We start from the raw sequence: 17354 nt of genomic DNA on the forward strand, positions 1-17354 counted from the left end.
TCGCGTCGCCCCTCGCTCCCCGGGCTCGGCCCGCGGCCTTCCGAGCCCCTCCGGCGCCGTGCGGGAGCGGAGGGCCCGGCGCGGCGCGTGGTGAATCAGGCGATGCGGAGCGCAGGCTCGCTCCCTGCTGGTGGTGAAAGTGTGCCGGGGGAGCGCGGCGGGCGTTTACCTCTGGGCGCTCCCTGCTCGCAGGCTGCAGCGCGGGGACGCGGCGGAGATGGCGCGGCTGGTGGCGGTCTGCAGGGACGGGGAGGAGGAGTTCCCCTTCGAGAAGAGGCAGATTCCCCTCTACATCGATGACACCCTGACGGTGAGTGCCGGCCCCGCTCCGCCCGGCCCGCGGCGGCCGTGTGTTGCAACGCCCGGGCGAGGCCTTTCCCAGGCTCCTCCCGCAGCCATCGGCTCCGCGGCGCCCGGGGTTACCGAGCGCGGCCCGGGGGCGTAGTGCGGCTCCGGCCCCGAGCAGCGCCCTGAGACGGTCCCGGCGCCGGGGCCTGCGTGTGGCTCGCTGCCCGGGGACGAGGGTGGCTCCGAACCCAGGCCCCGACGTGGGGCAGAGCCGGTTTTCGGTTCCTAAGGAAAGGATTCGTATTAACGTTAAACCCGAGTCCGTGTTGGAGCGATTGCCGTGCTTTAAAACAGACAAGGAGGGGCTGAATGTGTTTTCCACAGCTTCACCTTAAGGTAAGGGTTATTGAGCACTTAGCAACGTGTTGCCGCATCTACAGCACGGTTCCATTCAGTGTCTTTTGTGGGTCCCTGAAACGTGGGGGTTTGCTGCTGCTGGAAGGTTCAGCGCAGAGTGAGCTGGGTGCAGAGTGAGCTGGGTGCAGAGTGAGCTGGGTGCAGCCTGGAGCCTGCGCTGCCTCCCAGCTCTGGAGAAGCACCCGCATGGCAGCAGCGCGTGCAGCACCTCTGCCTGCCGGCCAGCATTGCTCTCAGTTCTTACGGTAGGAGAAGGTCAGGTTGAGAACAAAACCAGCTGTGCACGGTGTAGCCGGGGATCCTACTCGTGTGTGAATTCTGGTGTTGGTTTTGTGTCATGTGGCGGTCACTGCTGTTACTTAAATGGTGTATACAATGTATGTGCTTTCAAACTCTGACCTCATTTTTTAATATGGGAGAACACCTGATTTGCCTTTTCTTTTTCTTAAATTTTTCCGACTTCGTAGTGTAATTTCTTCCATCTTCCAGAACAAAACAATTGAGCGCCTTCAGTTTCTGAGCCCTCAGTGGCACTGCTAAAGGTTCTCTGTCTCGATCCCATCTGGTTTTGCTGTATTTCAGTTTTGATTGCTGTAAATGGTGCACATTATTAATAGTCACTGGATTTTGGCCTCGTGTAGGCTGTCAGCACTGGCTAACTGTGCTTTATGCTGTGCAATTTTCCACTCACATTTTTCAAAGCAATATCCACCTCCCTTGCAAGGATTTTTTGACAGCACTATGTAGGAATACCCCAAGTTTTGAGTTTGTTATACCTTGTCCGGTGAGACCATTTTTGACCTTCTTTTCCCCGTATCATTTTAAGACCTCAGATTTTTTTTCTAGATTCCCATGTACGAGTGACTTGTTAGATTGTGCTTAGCAGGAGACTCACCGTGCTGTTGTTACCATTTGCTGTACTTAATAGGTTGAGAGAGAGAATGTGAAAACTCGGCCAAACCAAGCGTGAGATGGATGAATTGACTGAGGCTGACCTGAAATTGCATTTCAGATTTAGTTCCAGAATTTATTTCCCTGCCACAAATTTTGCACAATTGCGCTGTTGTCACTATATTTTTTTTCTGCAGCAGGGGCAAGCTGTAGTCATGATTGAGAAGGCCCCTATAGCTGTAAATCAGTTCTGTGCCCATCTGGATGAGGGGCATTTATGTAAGTGCAAGTCATCCTCGCCGTGAAGAAATACTGTCTCATGTCTGCTTTTCTTTGTTTTTCCCTGTTCTGTTGCTGTTGTTACAAAGCATTCAGATTTCTAGAGGGTCTGGGGATGAATAAATCTGCAGAAACAGAGGAGTGAAGCCTTAACTTCCTTGTCTTGAAGCCCTCTGTGATTTCTGTTTTATTTGATTCTTTAAGAGAGCTATTTCAAGGAGATAGTTGTGCTTGAAGTGGGTGCTGTTGTCTTTAAGTGTAATTTTATCTTTAACATTGTCTTTAAAAATTAATGTTTATCAGAATTAACTGGCTCGTGTCGACCCATTTGAAACTCAAAAAATAAAAAGTAATGGGACCACTGAGTCTGTGCCTTGTGTCTAGAAATAGTGGATCAGTGACTGTGAAATGCTGGATGAGTGGCTTAGAGTGCTCCTCAGCTTGTAGCGTCGCTCCCTGGTAGCACGGGGACCTGTCTGGGTGCGGTACGACTCTGCTCCTTCTTGCCAGCTGCTCAATCTTGCTTCTCTGTCTCTTGTGCTTCAACTTGAAATTAAAGCAGCTTTAAATATGTAGCCCTTTTCATTTCTTAAGCAGCTTTTAGGGTCTCTAGAAGGCGTGCCGCTTGATGTGGCCGTGTGGGAGTTCTTTCTTCCAGTCGGCGGTTTGTGTGTAACTGGTTAATAAAATCTCATCTAACAGGTGCGTGAATTAATTCAGTCTTTGATAATGTAACTGTGTTGTACCAAACACCCATGGGTGTTGTCTGATAGCAGACGATAAATGTGAGGGGAGGGAAATGTGCAGATGTGTCTCTTCTCTCTACTGTTAGCAGGTAGTGCTGTTACTTCTGCATATAGCTTGTTCCTGATGGGAACGTGAAATGAACCATCCAGGAAACCTGTCACTGTGCAGCAAAGGCTTGTGCTGCTGTGCAGCATGTGGGGCAGGGGCGAGAAGAGGGAAGCAGGGAGAAATGCCCGAGGGGTCGGAATTAGCAGTGAGCGTGGCACAGCTGAGCACCAGCGCTGGGCTGCTGTGCTGATGTCCCACCTCCAGCACATGGCAGAGCAAAGGAGCGCCTTGCTCTCCGGCCTTAGAGAATAGATGTTTGTTTTGGAGCAGTGCTGAGCGCTGTAGAACTAAGCGTGCAGGTCTCTGGGGATGGTGGCAGCAGTGGTGACTCCAGCAGGGAGCCCTGTCTTTAGCAGCTGCCTGAAGGAAGCTAGTGCTGGCCTGTGGAAAGAGAATGACTGGGGCCGTTTTGTCTTGGTGTAGGGAGGTAGCAGAGTTTTTCATCAAGCTGTTGTTTTGTCTTTCAGATTATAAGGCGGACTTCCGGTGTTCTTGTTGATAAAACTGAAAACTGTATTTTTCAGTTTGGACAAAGAAGATGAGCAAAGCCAGTCTTTGCTGTTGCTTCCAATTGGCTTCATTTTTCCCCATGGTTATGGTGGAGTTTTGACTGACAGTTATTTCACCAATTTTTTTTTTTTATTCTCAAGGAATTGCCCTCTTTGCTTAGTAATTGGGAAAGGGTTGTTAATTACTTACTGATAACCCCAGTGTTCTGTAGGCATGATTTTTTTCTTGGAGCCTCTTGAGAGTTGCAGCTGCAGACACGAGACTCAGGATACCTTGGAGTACCTTGTTGAATTAATGCCGTTTCAAATTTGCCTTTGAAGGAGACAACTCAAAGTCATTAAACTGTTGTGCCATTTTATTCGTACCTTTGTAAATTGTTTTGCTGTAGGATCAGTTTGTGTTGAAGTGCAATTCTTTTTTTCCTGTAGGTAATGTAATATAAATAGTGGTGTTCCATCTAGCAGCTTCTGCTCTCCTACGCCAGCTGTAAGAATATTTGCTGTTGGTGACCCGCCTCTAGAACACTGTATTAGTGACAATTGTTAATTTGCTGAAATATTCATTGTCTTCAACTGTTCTAACACTTTTCCAAGCTTGCAGTGCAGTTTTGTTAAAAGGATGAGGATTTAGCATCATCTGCCTTAATTTCCCATCGTTCCTAGGGAAGTAAAACAAATGAACGCTGTGTATTCAACAACTTCTGAAAGCTTTTTTTTTTCCTCCTCTTTCACATAGATGGTGATGGAATTTCCTGATAACGTGCTAAACCTAGATGGACATCAGAATAACGGTGCACAACTAAAGCAATTCATTCAGGTGAATATCTCACTATTCGTTTAAAGAAAGCCACCTCTCATTAGATTTTGGTTTCTGTAGGTTCCTGCTCCTGTCTCTGGGAGGTTGTCATTCCTGGAATGAATTCATGAATGACGCATTGGTGCGTGTATGCAATCATGTGTTGGTACCAAAGTGCACTGGGTGCATGCACTTTCAGTACTTCAGAGCTCTTCTACGCTGTTGTTTTCCCAGGAGACGTTGCTGCGTGTCCAGTTAAAATTAAAGACTGGTCACTGCTGGTTTATTCTTAATGGAAATTACTGTTTCTTGATATGTTCGGACTTCTTTCCGAATACTCCAGAACTGCTTAGACAAGTAGGAGTGTGTACTGCTTAAGATCTTACAGTTAGTGCTGTACTAAGACAGCATGAGTGTGGTAGTTTATAGATGAGGTGTAGCTGAATAGCAACAGATGTTTTTGTGGTGCCCTGGACGGTTATGTACTAACAATGCAAGTAGCCCTGTGACACCTGTAGCCAAAAGAAGGAAAAGCAAAAGACCACAGGCAGCTAAAGCCCAGTGTCAGAAGGAGCAGGGCAGTTTGGTGTGGGCAGCTTGTACTCCTGCACTGGGGTTTGGCAGAAGCAGTTTGGGCATGTGCTACATATGAAGCGTAGCTGTGTTGTGAAAATAGCTCGTTTCTGTTGTTGCTGTGATTAGTACTATTAATTACAGAAAAGAGGATTACTGCAGAGTGCTATTGCTTGTCAGATGGTTTAATGTGCCTTCCTTTCAGAGCACAAACATGCAGTGTTTTCTGATAATAGCTTTACTTTGTTATAACAAATTACTTAAAGTGAACCAAAAATAGTTTCACACTCGGGTTGGTGTGTTTATGCATTCCATGTGACTGATTATTTTGCTATATTTTGTGGTCTTCTTTCTTCCCCAGCAGTTGTGACAACTGAGCCCTACGTTAGCAGCGTGTAACTGGGTGTGAGATGACAGCAGTATGGCAAAACATTCACCGTATAGTTACAAAGTACAGCTTTGTAAGCCTATCTGTATAAGCAGGGGAAGATGACACAATTAGAGTGACAGCACTCTGCTCCTCCAGATAATGTTGGGAAGTGCCTGTAGCGCTGATACTTGAAGTGCAGATTTGTTGGCTGGTGTGTGAGGAAGGGACCATCTGTTCTGTTTAGCTGTGCTAGTGGAAGTTCAGAGCTGGTGGAGTCTGAGCCAGCAATGGGGCAGTTGGGAGAAGTAGGAAGGTATGTGCTCCTGTGGGTATGTGTGCAGGAGTGCATTGGAGAGAGGAACGAGGAGGAGCGCCTCGAGCTGTTTATTGACGTAAGAAATATTAGAAGGTGTTCTCTTTAAAGTTCTATTATTAGCACACGTTGAATGTTCACTACTGAAGTAAAATGTTTCGCTCTGAATAGTAATGTGTGCTTTCCTAAGTTTCCTAGATTTGGGAAGTGGCCTTTAGCTTGTCAGGAGCAGTGCTGCGGAGCTGTTTTGGTGTGAAGGAATGAAGATGGTTGTAAATGAGACTTCCATACGTAGCAATGAGTGTCCAGGAGTTTCCTTTCTATGTGCCAAGGATGAAATGGGCGTGAGCAGAAGATGAAGATGTGTGGAGCTGTATGTGAGGCCCTTTAGTAAAACACCTGTGCTAAGTTGCAGAAAGAAGGGGCTTCTTGGTGATGGGGACAGGGAGCTGTGCCATCTGCTTGGCAGCGTTGTTCGCTGATTGGAGCAGCAGGAGAGAGCAAGAGGAGAAGAAGTTATTTCCTTTCTGAGGGTAGACTGTAAGACTCGAAGCAGGATTGCTCCTCTGGTGTCAGTGGGCTTTGGTTCATTGAGTACTGTAAGTGAATAATAGGAAGATGGTGACCTGAAACTCTTAAGCACTGCATACAATTTCCAGCTCAAGTGTATTTTGATAAGGAAATGTTGGCAAAAGCAAAGAAACTGGAACAGTTCAAGGCGTGTTTTTATTTCTAATTATTTCATGCCTTACTCTCTTTTAGAGACATAGCATGCTTAAACAGCAGGATCTCAATATTGCCATGATGGTGACATCACGTGAGGTTCTGAGTGCCCTTTCTCAGCTGGTCCCATGTGTGGGGTGTCGTCGCAGCGTGGAGCGTCTGTTTTCTCAGCTGGTTGAGTCTGGAAATCCAGCCCTGGAGCCTCTCGCAGTTGGGCCGAAGGGGGTTCTTTCTGTAACTCGGAGCTGTATGACTGATGCAAAGAAGCTTTATACACTGTTTTATGTGCATGGGTAAGTTAGTCTCACAGCTACCTTAGAACTGCTAGAATTTGGCTGGAAAATCCACACTGTGTTTTCCTCGTGTACTACAAAGGTGTTTGTCATAAGTAAAAATAGGAGCTAGGGAGAAAGCTTTAGATTTAATATTCATTACTGTACTTCTTCTACACAAGCTGAATCAGTCCCTTTAAAGTTTCTCTGGATAACCATGTTTTCAGCCTATCAAATAACACTTTTTCCACAGGTCCAAACTGAATGACATGATTGATGCGATTCCCAAAAGTAAGAAGAACAAGAGATGTCAGTTACACTCTCTGGACACACACAAACCAAAACCTTTGGGGTAAGTTGGGATTTAGCATGCGCAATTAAACCTGAAGTCTTTGAGGAACCAATAGGAACGTGAGGTTCCTATAGGTGAGGAAACCATAGGTATGTTCAGATCATTTTTTTTTATGCTGTTATCTGTTTGCCAGAGTTGTTATTTCCAGGCTATTTGGATTACAGTAGTCCCAGAAAACTGCGTGGTAGAGAATCAGAAGCACTGAAGAATTTGGGATAGCATATGTTAGAGTGGGTTTTCATAAGAAAGTGCTTGACCCTTCTACTGCTAGGACTGTCAGGCTTACTGCAGTAGGATGCTTAATCCTTTCCACGCTGCCCTTGTTCACGTTTCAGTGTTGGTCAGTAAGTAGTGCTGTGTGGCCTCCTGCCCTCCCAGCACCACGAGGTGTCAATGCTGCTCGGTGTGCGCTGTCCCTGCACCTTTGGCAGAGCTCCCTGAGCCATTTGGTGATGTTCTCGTGGGAGCTCCAAGGCTGCTCTCAGAAATCAGGCCCTTCCCAGACCTGCTTGTTGCTTCTAGCTCTTGCGTTTTTGACCCTTCCATTTTGGGTTTTGTTGACTCGGTGGCAGGCTGCTGTTGTTCCTCTCCTCTATAAAAATACCTGTGTTTAATTTCAAAACTAGCTGCCGAAAGCTAACTTGACCCTTACAAACCAGTACTGCTCTGTGCTTCTTGTATCTCATTTGGATTATAACATGGGATATGGTCTGCCCAGGGCCTGGATGGCTTCTGCATTGTGATAGAAACAGTGCTTTAGAAAGAGAAACTGCTTTTTGTGCTCTGCACCAAAGTGATTGATCAGCAGTTTTTCTCAAACTGAGGTGAAATGGTACGTGCTAAACAAACGTCATTTTCCTTGTGATTGTTTTAAAAATAAGATGCCTTGTTTGGTCATTAATTAAAGACTTCGTTGTGGTTGGGTGGTAGAATAAAAGCTAAAAATCTGTAAAACATATTTTCTGAAAATGTGACAGCATGTTTGGAATACATCAGTGCAAAAGATGCATGTATGCTTCTCTGTATTAGAAGTTGAAATGATCAGAAAGGCACCATGCAAAGCTGTGGGCTGGGGTTTCTGTTTGGTCGTTGTTCATGCTGAGATGATAACCAGTAAATGTGAGTGCAGTGCTTAGCTGGTGCATTGGAAAACTTCAGTTGTGTTCTGCTTGTGGTTAAGCACCCAGCCTGTGGAATTTCACCACTGAGGTTTCCAGGGCAGGACATGTATTGTGTGCGGGTTCAGTCTCTGGACATAGCTAACACTGGTGAGCTGTGGGCACCTGCAGCCTGGCCCCTGCTGCTGTGACTTGTGCTGTTGGCTAATCACTGTCCCCTGTTCTATTTTGGTTGCAGACTTCGCGTGTAGTCGTTTTAAAGCTTATATTACATGAGCAAAAGATCATAGAGGTGCATTTAAAAAAAAAATACAGAAAATTCCAAGTGTTTTTTTCAGTTTGTTTTTAGTAAGGTTAGTATTTTCTTTTTAAGAATGTACATGGCAGACCTGCACTTAACTGCTTCGCTTTGCCAAAACGCTCTGCAAATGGGCATACAGAGGAAAATGCTGCCTTCGTGCTGGAGGAAGTCCCCTTTGTATTTTGGACACTGGCAGGATAATGTGTGAAAGAATAATACTTCAGTGCACTGCGAGTAGAGCTTCTGGCCTTATCTGATAATACGGTGTGTGGACAGTCAGTGAGGTTTGCTGGAGGAACACGGCGTGCACTCTGTGTGCTCAGCCACGATCCCGTTGTCACACTGCAGACGTGCTCAGGGTGTGCAGCACCAATGCTTCTCCAAGGAAAGCTGCTGCCTGGGGTGGAGGAAAGTGTGCTAGCAGCATAGACGTGGAGGAAAAACCCTGAATTGTAACTGTGTGTAATTGCACAAGTTGCGTAGCCAGGGATGCCAGCTAATAGCTCTGGAGAATGGCTGGATGTTCTGTGTTCCCGTGTACCTGCTTTGTCACTGCACGGTTCCATGTGGGGCTGAGGAGTGGAACCCATGTGATCTGGCAAATTACTGAGATAATAGCATAAATAAATACCCTTGAGAAACTAATTATTGCATAGGAGTGTTTCTTCCTCTGTTCTACTGCTCTGTTGTATCCATACATGAGTTTAAACAGAAATGATCCCTGTGGTAGAACAGCAAGTGTACCCACAGCTGTGAGTAAAGGTGCCTTGCTCCTTCAGGTTTGTGCTTTGCTCTGGGAGTGTACTTCAGGCACACCCCGTGGTGGCTAGGGGAGTGTTTTAACACATGCTGGAAGTTTAATGAAATGTAAACTACCAGAAATATTACCACTTGGATATGATTATACTTAAGCTAATATACTGAAAAATTGCTACTGGCTTTCAGCTATGAAAAGTCATCATGGATCTGGGTTTATGAACATGGGTAACAAACTCTGCATCTCTTATCTGACTCTTCTGTGTAATTTAAGGCTTAGCCTGTGAAAGTGTCAAAGCAAATGAAGGAGCACTGCAGCATTTTCATAGCGTTTATTTGGGAAAAGCAACCAGTTCATAATAGATACGGTAGAGGCTTACAATTTCTTTTACTGTATGACAGTGAAGGGAGCAGTAGTACACTCAGTGCAGAGAAATTAAGTGCAGATAAGAAAAATAGTGAAGACAGCAAGAAGGAGGAGAGCAAGTGTAGGATCACTTTCCACTATGGACCTTTCCAGGGAGCGGTCAGGTAAACTACCAGTGCTTTCATCTGCTTCTTTCCCAAACTGCTAGCAGGATAACACACGCTTTCTCACGGGTTTCTTTGTTTGTTTGCAGGGGCTGTTGGATGGATGTATGGGAGCTCATGTCCCAGGAGTGCAGGGATGAAGTAGTTCTAATTGATTCTAGCTGCCTCTTAGAAACATTAGAAACGTATCTACGAAAACACAGGTATGTTACAAGAGCAAAGACACCTTGAGAAATACATGCTCAATTTTCTTGTTAATCAAAACAGGTGTATCGTCTACACGGTGTTTCAAAGTTTAGAATTCTTCTGATACCATTTTAAAGCTAAGATCTCTGCTTCGTGGTGGTAGAGAACCTTGCCAGATGGCATTTTAAGTTACAGTTTACAACACAATGTTTTAAAATTGCATATTCTTTGTGTTTTTGTTCGCATTTTAATACAAGTGACGTGAATCTTATTTGCAAGTTCAAACCTTGTAGCAGCGAGTATTCTAGCAGTGGCTTCAGCATGTGCTGATCCACAGACATCAGGATTTTGGTTGGTTTGTGGCTTTTTTGGTGTTTTTTTTTCTTTTTTGAGTGTGGATGTAAACTTGAGTGATGGTGAGAATTGTAATTTCAGGTAACTCTACCCCCTTTTTTGTGGTACTTCAAGGATTTTAATGGATGTCTTTAGAACTCTGTTTTTGAGGGAATCTTGGATTACTGTCATTCTAAACTAGTACAGAATAACAGTAATTCTATGTAATAACAGGAAATAATAGTTATGTCAAAGCAATGCATTTTTATTCATGTAGAAAGTCGAAATTGATGGCTTCTATCCCAGAAATTTTCCTTTCTGCCTTGCACCCCTACGAGCTCTGGCAGTGACTTCCAGAGCTGCCCTTTGGAAGCAGCCTGCTCCCTGTGGGGTTATGCCACCCTTGAGGGGTGTATGCAGTTCCAAAGTAAGGGGAACTAAGCTCATGGATGCAGATTTCAGGCTTGGTGTTGCTTATAAATCCTGCTCCTAAAACAGGTGTCTGTAACAGAATAGTGCCAGTGCTGTTAGGCCCTTCTTGCAGGGAAGCAGTGGGGCACAAACTTGTTGCACGTAAGTGTTGGACGGTAGCTGCAGCCGTGGTTACACTTGTAATTTCCAGCTGTTTCAAGGTCCAGATAAAAGCTGTGGGGGCACGGATGGGTGCAGGGGTGGTGGTGGTGCTGTGGAAATAACACTTTGGAAACAAAATAACTTTAATCTCCTGTGACATTAAACATGGTGTTGGCCGCGTTCCTGATGCTAACCTGCAATAATGTGACTGTTTTCTTTCCTTCCACCGCAGAAACTAGCCAGTTATCATAGTTCTATCAAACACCAAAATGTGTTTGGCTTAGTGTTGTCAAGTGACTGGACAAACTAGGGAAGGGAAAAACACCATCCAGAGATGGCATGAAGAGCAAACTTTTCAAGCTGAAAGCTGAAATGTGAGCAGCTTGTCTGACTTGCATTTTTAGAATAATACAGCAGACGTTTTGTAGCTTCTTGAAGATTACTCTTAAATCAGTTTTGTTGTATTTAAATTATAACAGACTTCATAACTGTACTATTCTCATATCAGCTATCTGAGCTGTCACGTTTACACTGAGTACATTGTATTGCAAACAATCCTTGTTTTGCTATCTGTGCAGTAATCCAATAATTCAAAATATATTTAAAGGTGCTTGTAGTGGAAGCTACTCTTATACAGCAGGCAGCAGAGAACTTTTTTTCTTGTTATCACTCACTCAAGTATACTTTAAATAATTGCTGTAAAGTAACTTGGAGTGCCTTACTTTTCCTGCCTTGTACTAACAGTTCGGATTGCTCACTATCAGATTTCTGATCTTTGACGGTGTATGGAACTGCATATTCACATAGGAATCTCTTCATATTAACAATTAGCTTGATTTATGTCTTGGAGCATGGAAGCTGATCCTCAAGCCTGTAACATATGATGGGTAGTATAATGCGTGTGGTAAACTCGCGTGGCTTACATCCAGAGTCTGTGACTGTTTTTTGTTTTCAAGTAAGATAACCCTTAGCATGACCTATCTTAAATATAGCATGCACTGTTAAAGAGCTCTCGGTACGCTTTGGCTTTGATGAAGCTGCTCCAAATTTCTGCTCGAATAAGAATTCGATTCCCTTACATTTTGTATTTCACTGCAGGTTTTGCACTGACTGCAAGAATAAAGTACTTCGGGCATACAATATTCTTATTGGTGAGCTAGACTGCAGCAAAGAGAAGGGCTACTGTGCTGCACTGTATGAGGGTTTGCGTTGCTGCCCACATGAACGTCATATACATGTATGCTGTGAAACAGATTTCATCGCACACCTATTGGGTCGAGCTGAACCAGAGTTCGCAGGAGGGTATGAGTATGTAATTTGCTAGAGTGGGCTATCTAGCGCTTTGCTTCTTTATTTTATTGTTGAATGTATTTTGCAAAAGTGATTTTTTTTTTTTGCCTCCTCGCTGCACAATAAACTCCTGAGTGTAAATCTTCATGTTGAAGTAGGCTTTCAAGATGGTGCTTCAAAGTAGTGAAGATGTGTGCTTTTGATTTTAAAGTGCATTTAACTCTGAAGGCAAGACTGAAAGCAATTGCTGAACGTCTTCTGCTTCATTTGTTCACTCATTAGGGCTGCCTGCTTTTCCATTGAAGCGCTCAGAACATGCGAAATAGAAAGAGAACCTTGGTCGAATGTTTTACTGAACGCTCAGTGTTGAATTTAATTTTGTTGCCATTTGTGTTTTGTAGTAATGCTTGAACCTGTTCCTTGCATCTTAAAATCCTTCCGATGAAAAATACAAAGCTCAGCTCACTGGCTTTAGAATTAGATCATAACAGTTGGATTAGGGGGGTGACTCCTTTGGTAACAGTTTCTCGTTTATTCACAATAGATACAGCTTAATGCTGAAGTATATTTTATTTTGTAAGGTAGATAATGTACGCACTTCAGTTATCTGGCATACAGGTCTGGGAACTTAAAGTGTAAGCACTTTAGGAAATGAAAGAATGGCCACGTCTCTTTGGCCTTAAAACTCCACTGATCCCTTCCAGTAGGAGCAAAGAGACTGATGGAAGTCGCAAGGTGGAAGTCACAGTGCAGCTTAACCGTACTGTGTGCCAATTAGCATGTCAGGAACGTAGTTTCAAGCTGGTCCTTTCTATTTTGCATCTGCATGCAGCACAGCAGAACTCAATTAAAGGAGCTGTTCGTGCAAACACAGCTTCGGTTGTACGTACAGAAAATACCTCCTCGAGCTGCTTTGATCTCTTGGTAGACTTCCAGGTACTTTAACAATACTCTGCTTTGGTTGAACTCTCCTCTAGACGAAGAGAAAGGCATGCTAAGACAATAGACATAGCCCAGGAGGAAGTTTTGACCTGCCTGGGTATTCATCTTTATGAAAGATTACACCGAATCTGGCAGAAGTTGCGAGCCGAGGAACAAACGTGGCAGATGCTCTTCTACCTGGGGGTTGATGCTTTACGCAAGAGCTTTGAGGTAAAAATCCGTTCTTCATTCAACTTGTATTTCATTGCTACAGTGACTGTGTGCGTTTTCACTGAATGTATTTTCTGCTTTGTACTAATACTGGGCTGGAAGGAGCTTCCAGGGCGGTGTGTTCGATGCCCCATGACGTGCTGTGTTCTGAGAGGTGTCTGCTCTTCAAAAATGAGGCTGCCTGGGAAATCAGTTGGATTTTTCACTGGTTCCTCTAGGCAGAAAGCTGCGGGAATGCCATAGCAATAGTTCTAATGTGGTTTTCCGTCCTGCTGTGTTAGATGATCGGAGTTTCTACCATGTAAACGTAGATCCAAAAAATGTGTTCAAGTCTCCGTCTTTTCACTGAAAAATGAGACCATGAGCCATGGTAACAAACGCAGTGCTCCTCCCACCTCCCCTCTGTACCTCTTCTCTGTCAGCTGCAATCTAGTGCCTAAATCTGGCATTTTTTCTACAGTCGGTAGTTGCTGCTTCGACTTTATCGTTTGAAGTGCTTGCCAGCTGTTTTCCCCCTTCTTTATAAATGTAAAAGCTTGAGTTGTGTTAACCTCTATAAACAGATCTAACCTCTTACAAACAGATGGCTGTGGAAAAAGTGCAGGGGATCAGCCGGCTGGAACAGCTCTGCGAGGAGTTCTCAGAAGAAGAAAGAGTACGAGAACTCAAACAAGAGAAGAAGCGCCAAAAACGAAAGAACAGACGGAAAAATAAATGTGTGTGTGAGATCCCCGCCCCTCTGCAGGCAGCAGAAGAGAAGGAAATAAATCAAGCAAAGGTAAACACCGAGAGCTGTGGCTTTCTGCTGGCATTTAGTAACTGGATTTCTGCCCCGGTGCTTCATTCATCAAGTGACCGTTCCGTTTTACAGTTCTGGAGAGGTTTTTAGGAATTTCATTTTGGGGAACTGGTTTTTGATGGCTGCTGGGATTTATCGCTCCTCAGATTAGCACAATCTTTTTGTGAAGTAGTTACTTTCGTGTTTTGGTTTGTTGATTTTAAAGCTAGGAGGTCAGCTTCTGATGGAGTATTTTTCAACCATCCTTTCTCAAGGATCTCTTAAAATAAGGGATTTAAAATGCTGCTTGCAGACAGTTACCATTAAATTTTGGGGAAAGGAAGGATTAAGTGCACTTGTTGCTGGAAATCTCTTGCCCCACGGTTGGCCCAGTAAATTGTCATGTTCTTGTAAGCAGTTGGGTTTTTTTACTTGTGTTTCTGAAGAATTGTAAGCAGTGCTGTGGCTGTTATCAGTGTCAGCTGCTGCTTCTTAAGGAAAGAGTACCTCTTCTAAAAACACTGACCGAGCTGCTTGCGGTGATTGCATGGATCGGTTTTGTGGATTTTGTTTTTTATGTATCTTAAGGAAAACTTGGACTTCACGGAAAATAGCTGCAAAGCCTGTGGTAGCACTGAAGAAGCTAACAGCTGTGTAGAAGTCATTGTTACCAATGAAAGCACTTCTTGCACCTGTCCTGGTAGCGGTACCCTATTAGGTTCACCTAAAATAAAGAAAGGTATGTCAGACTTCAGCTCTTTTCCATTTTTAAAACCATCTGTCATTCATAGAGTAAACAGCGTTCAGTTACTTTTAAAAATAACTCTATTTTAAAAGATATCTCTGCCATTAGAGGTGTGATTAAGGAATATGAGACAGCTACTACAGATTGTGGTAACTTTTTGCTTCCCCTCAGGTTTATCTCCACATTGTAATGGTAGTGACTGCGGCTATTCATCCAGCATGGAGGGCAGCGAGACGGGATCTCGAGAGGGGTCGGACGTGGCCTGCACTGAAGGCATTTGCAACCATGATGAAAATGGTAGGTTTGGGAAGAACTTAATATTGTGTCAGTGCACACAAAACTGAAGCGTATCTAAGGAGAACATGCCCTGTCTTCTGCAGGAGATGATTCCTGTGTCCATCGCTGCGACGACAAAGAGGAGGATGGAGATAGCTGCGTGGAGTGTTGGGCTAATTCAGAAGAGAGTAACACAAAAGGCAAAAACAAAAAGAAGAAAAAGAAAAGTAAAACTTTAAAGTGTGAGAATGAACATGTAAGGATCCACAAGTCGTCTTCTTGAAAGTTTTCCTTTCCTCTTTCCCTCCATCTGAAATCTCAGTGGTTTGGTTTTAACACCGCTGTTTTTAATTTTAGATTCAGAAACTTGGAAGCTGTATGGCAGATCCAGGTATTAGAGAGACCTCAGGAAATACCACGCACACAGAGTTTCATCGTGACAAGACCAAAGACACACATGCTGAAAGCTGCTGTAGCTCAGAAAAAAGCGGGCAGCAGTTGCCTTGGTTTGAGCATATGAAAAATGCGTCACAGTTTGCAGAACCTACAGAAATGTCACTTGTTCCTGATACTGGAAAAGGTGCCAAGAGCTTAGTGGAGCTCCTCGTAAGTAACCACTTACACTGCAATTTTAGGCTGTTGCATACTGCTTCCAACCATTGCGATTGAGGGCGGGGTTTAGAACTTCACATCCCAATGAGGAACTGTTACAGCAGGTATCATAAATGAAGCTAAAATTCATTGCTTACCCTCCCAGTGTTCAGTTGGTTTCCTTCTGCATTTTCTCTGTGAAGTGTGTAACTCAGCTGCCTTACAGAGGAGGAGGAATTGCCTGGCACTGGAATGCAAGTGAAGGAACTTGTAGTATAAGAGTTGGTTGTTAAGGATCGGATCTTTCCATAAAGTGAAGTATGTGTTACTGTTGGAAGCATGAAGGCAGCAGTGCTTCCCATCACAGGCTCCTGGGCATGCTTCCTTTTGTCTCCCTTCCTTTCCCTGCTCCTTTCTCATGCTGTGCTTTGTTGTTGTTAATAACAGCAACAAAAACCACCCACAAACTGAAATGAAAGCAATGCTCTTTCACTGGAAATGTGCTAACACTGAAGCTTACTTTGATGGGTTTCATGGCTGCCCAGACCACTGCTTACCCAAAAGAGCAGAGCACTGTGAATCGGGTGGTGGGATGAGCCAGCTCAGGCTCCTGGTGTTGTGGCATGAAGGCAGATCTTTCTTCAGAGGAACTGTAGGCAGCATGTATGATTGCCAGACAGGAATGCTGTATAGAAAGGGCCATGCTGGAGGCTTTAAACACCTGTTTTCGTTTGTAGGATGAATCTGAATGCACTTCTGATGAGGAAATCTTTATCTCACAAGATGAAATACAGTCGTTTATGGCAAACAACAAGTCTTTTTACAGCAATAGAGAACAATACCGACAGCATCTGAAGGAGAAATTTAATAAATACTGCCGCCTAAATGATCACAAGAGGCCCATTTGTAACGGTTGGTTGACAACGGCTGGAGCGAACTAAATACAATAAAATAGCTCTGTCTTTCATTGAGATTCTCAAGATGACTACTGCGCCTTCTCTTTCAAAAACTTAATTTAGTGAATTATGGCAAAATTTTATCTTAAATTAATGTGATTCTTTTTTCTTGTTTTTTTTTGGGGGGAGGCTGGTGGAGGTGATTTCATTACTTCTGTTCTTTCTTCAGGCTTGTATCTTTAGTTGAGTAGCTGTGCAAGCCTCTCTTATAATTTAAGCCATCTCTTTTCATTAAATGTTTCTCTTCCTGTGAGACTTACAAAAAGCAAACTAGTGGCAAAGTAATGTTGTACCTATAATTCTGTACAGAATGACAATGAGCTGAATATAAGATTTTACAAAGTAGACATCCATTTGCAAAATGTTTTGGATGTAATATGTTAAAGCGCAATGTGCAAAAATTTAAATAAAGAATATTTATTAATATGCATAGTAAAAAAAAAAAATGGGTGTACACGTTTCTGCTTTAAATGCTTTGACAGAGGTTGGAATGACTGCTGTTCAGGGCCGATGAGAAGCTCTTACTTTGGTCCATGCAGCTTCGTGGAGGTAACAGTGAGGTGTGAGCTTCCCTGGGAAAAGTGCAGCTCGTTCAGTGGTGCTTGTGGGAGCAGTGTGGGACTGAGGCCGTGACCTTGTGCTGCTCTGAGGGTTTGATGTTCTTCATCGAGCTGGTTCCTGCTGCCTGTGAGTCAGGGTACTGCAGCACCTGGTGACCAAGGCAGGGTCCAGCTCTCCGACCTGAGCCCAGCAGCGCGCTCTCAAAGAGGTTTCCAAACGCCTTGATGTTTCCTTAATGAAATAATGAGCTCCGTTCTGAAGATAAAACGTGAGTGCTTTGGCATAAATACTTTTCAACCCTATCTTGTTGTTACTGCTGTAGTATGACTCGTGTGGAAGGGGATGATCTGACAAGTGGCAAAGGTAGGGAATGGGGGGGAGGCTGTTTCTTGGGGCTGTGCAATTCTAAAAATTAAACATGCATATAGAAATCTAGAGACAAACGTATTCAGAATAGTAAAACCTCAGTAACTTTCATTGTACTCTGTTAATGCACAGTGACCCGTGGCTATTTTGTAGTTGTTTTAGAAAATGAGATGTGAAAATGTGTTCCTGTGTGAGCTTTAGCT

The 17354-nt window shown here is 44.0% G+C and overlaps 2 protein-coding genes across 5 annotated transcripts in view; one reads left to right on the plus strand and one right to left on the minus strand.

Moving 5' to 3' along the window:
• The window catches only part of MYO19 (myosin XIX), a 23799-nt gene extending 23493 nt beyond the window's left edge, over positions 1-306 (minus strand). The window contains exon 1 of the mRNA XM_021415738.1: positions 170-306. The gene's annotated coding sequence lies outside the window, so the exon portion shown is untranslated. The remainder of the gene's footprint in view (positions 1-169) is intronic.
• On the plus strand, positions 184-16648 carry GGNBP2 (gametogenetin binding protein 2). 4 transcript variants are annotated; one of them, XM_021415740.1, is made up of 14 exons: positions 184-310; positions 3976-4056; positions 6054-6307; positions 6540-6638; positions 9216-9344; positions 9434-9547; positions 11535-11738; positions 12704-12878; positions 13462-13656; positions 14245-14395; positions 14573-14698; positions 14782-14933; positions 15035-15283; positions 16006-16648. In XM_021415740.1, exons 1-14 carry the CDS (start codon positions 218-220, stop codon positions 16207-16209), a joined length of 2226 nt encoding a protein of 741 aa, XP_021271415.1. In that variant the 5' UTR covers positions 184-217; the 3' UTR covers positions 16210-16648. The 4 variants fall into 4 exon arrangements, with proteins under 4 accessions (XP_021271415.1, XP_021271416.1, XP_021271417.1 ...); XM_021415739.1 differs by having other exon boundaries at positions 198-310; positions 11535-11744; XM_021415741.1 differs by lacking the exon at positions 9216-9344 and having other exon boundaries at positions 11535-11744.

This window comes from Numida meleagris, chromosome 18 (genome assembly GCF_002078875.1).
Source record: "Numida meleagris isolate 19003 breed g44 Domestic line chromosome 18, NumMel1.0, whole genome shotgun sequence".
Lineage (NCBI taxonomy): Eukaryota > Metazoa > Chordata > Aves > Galliformes > Numididae > Numida > Numida meleagris.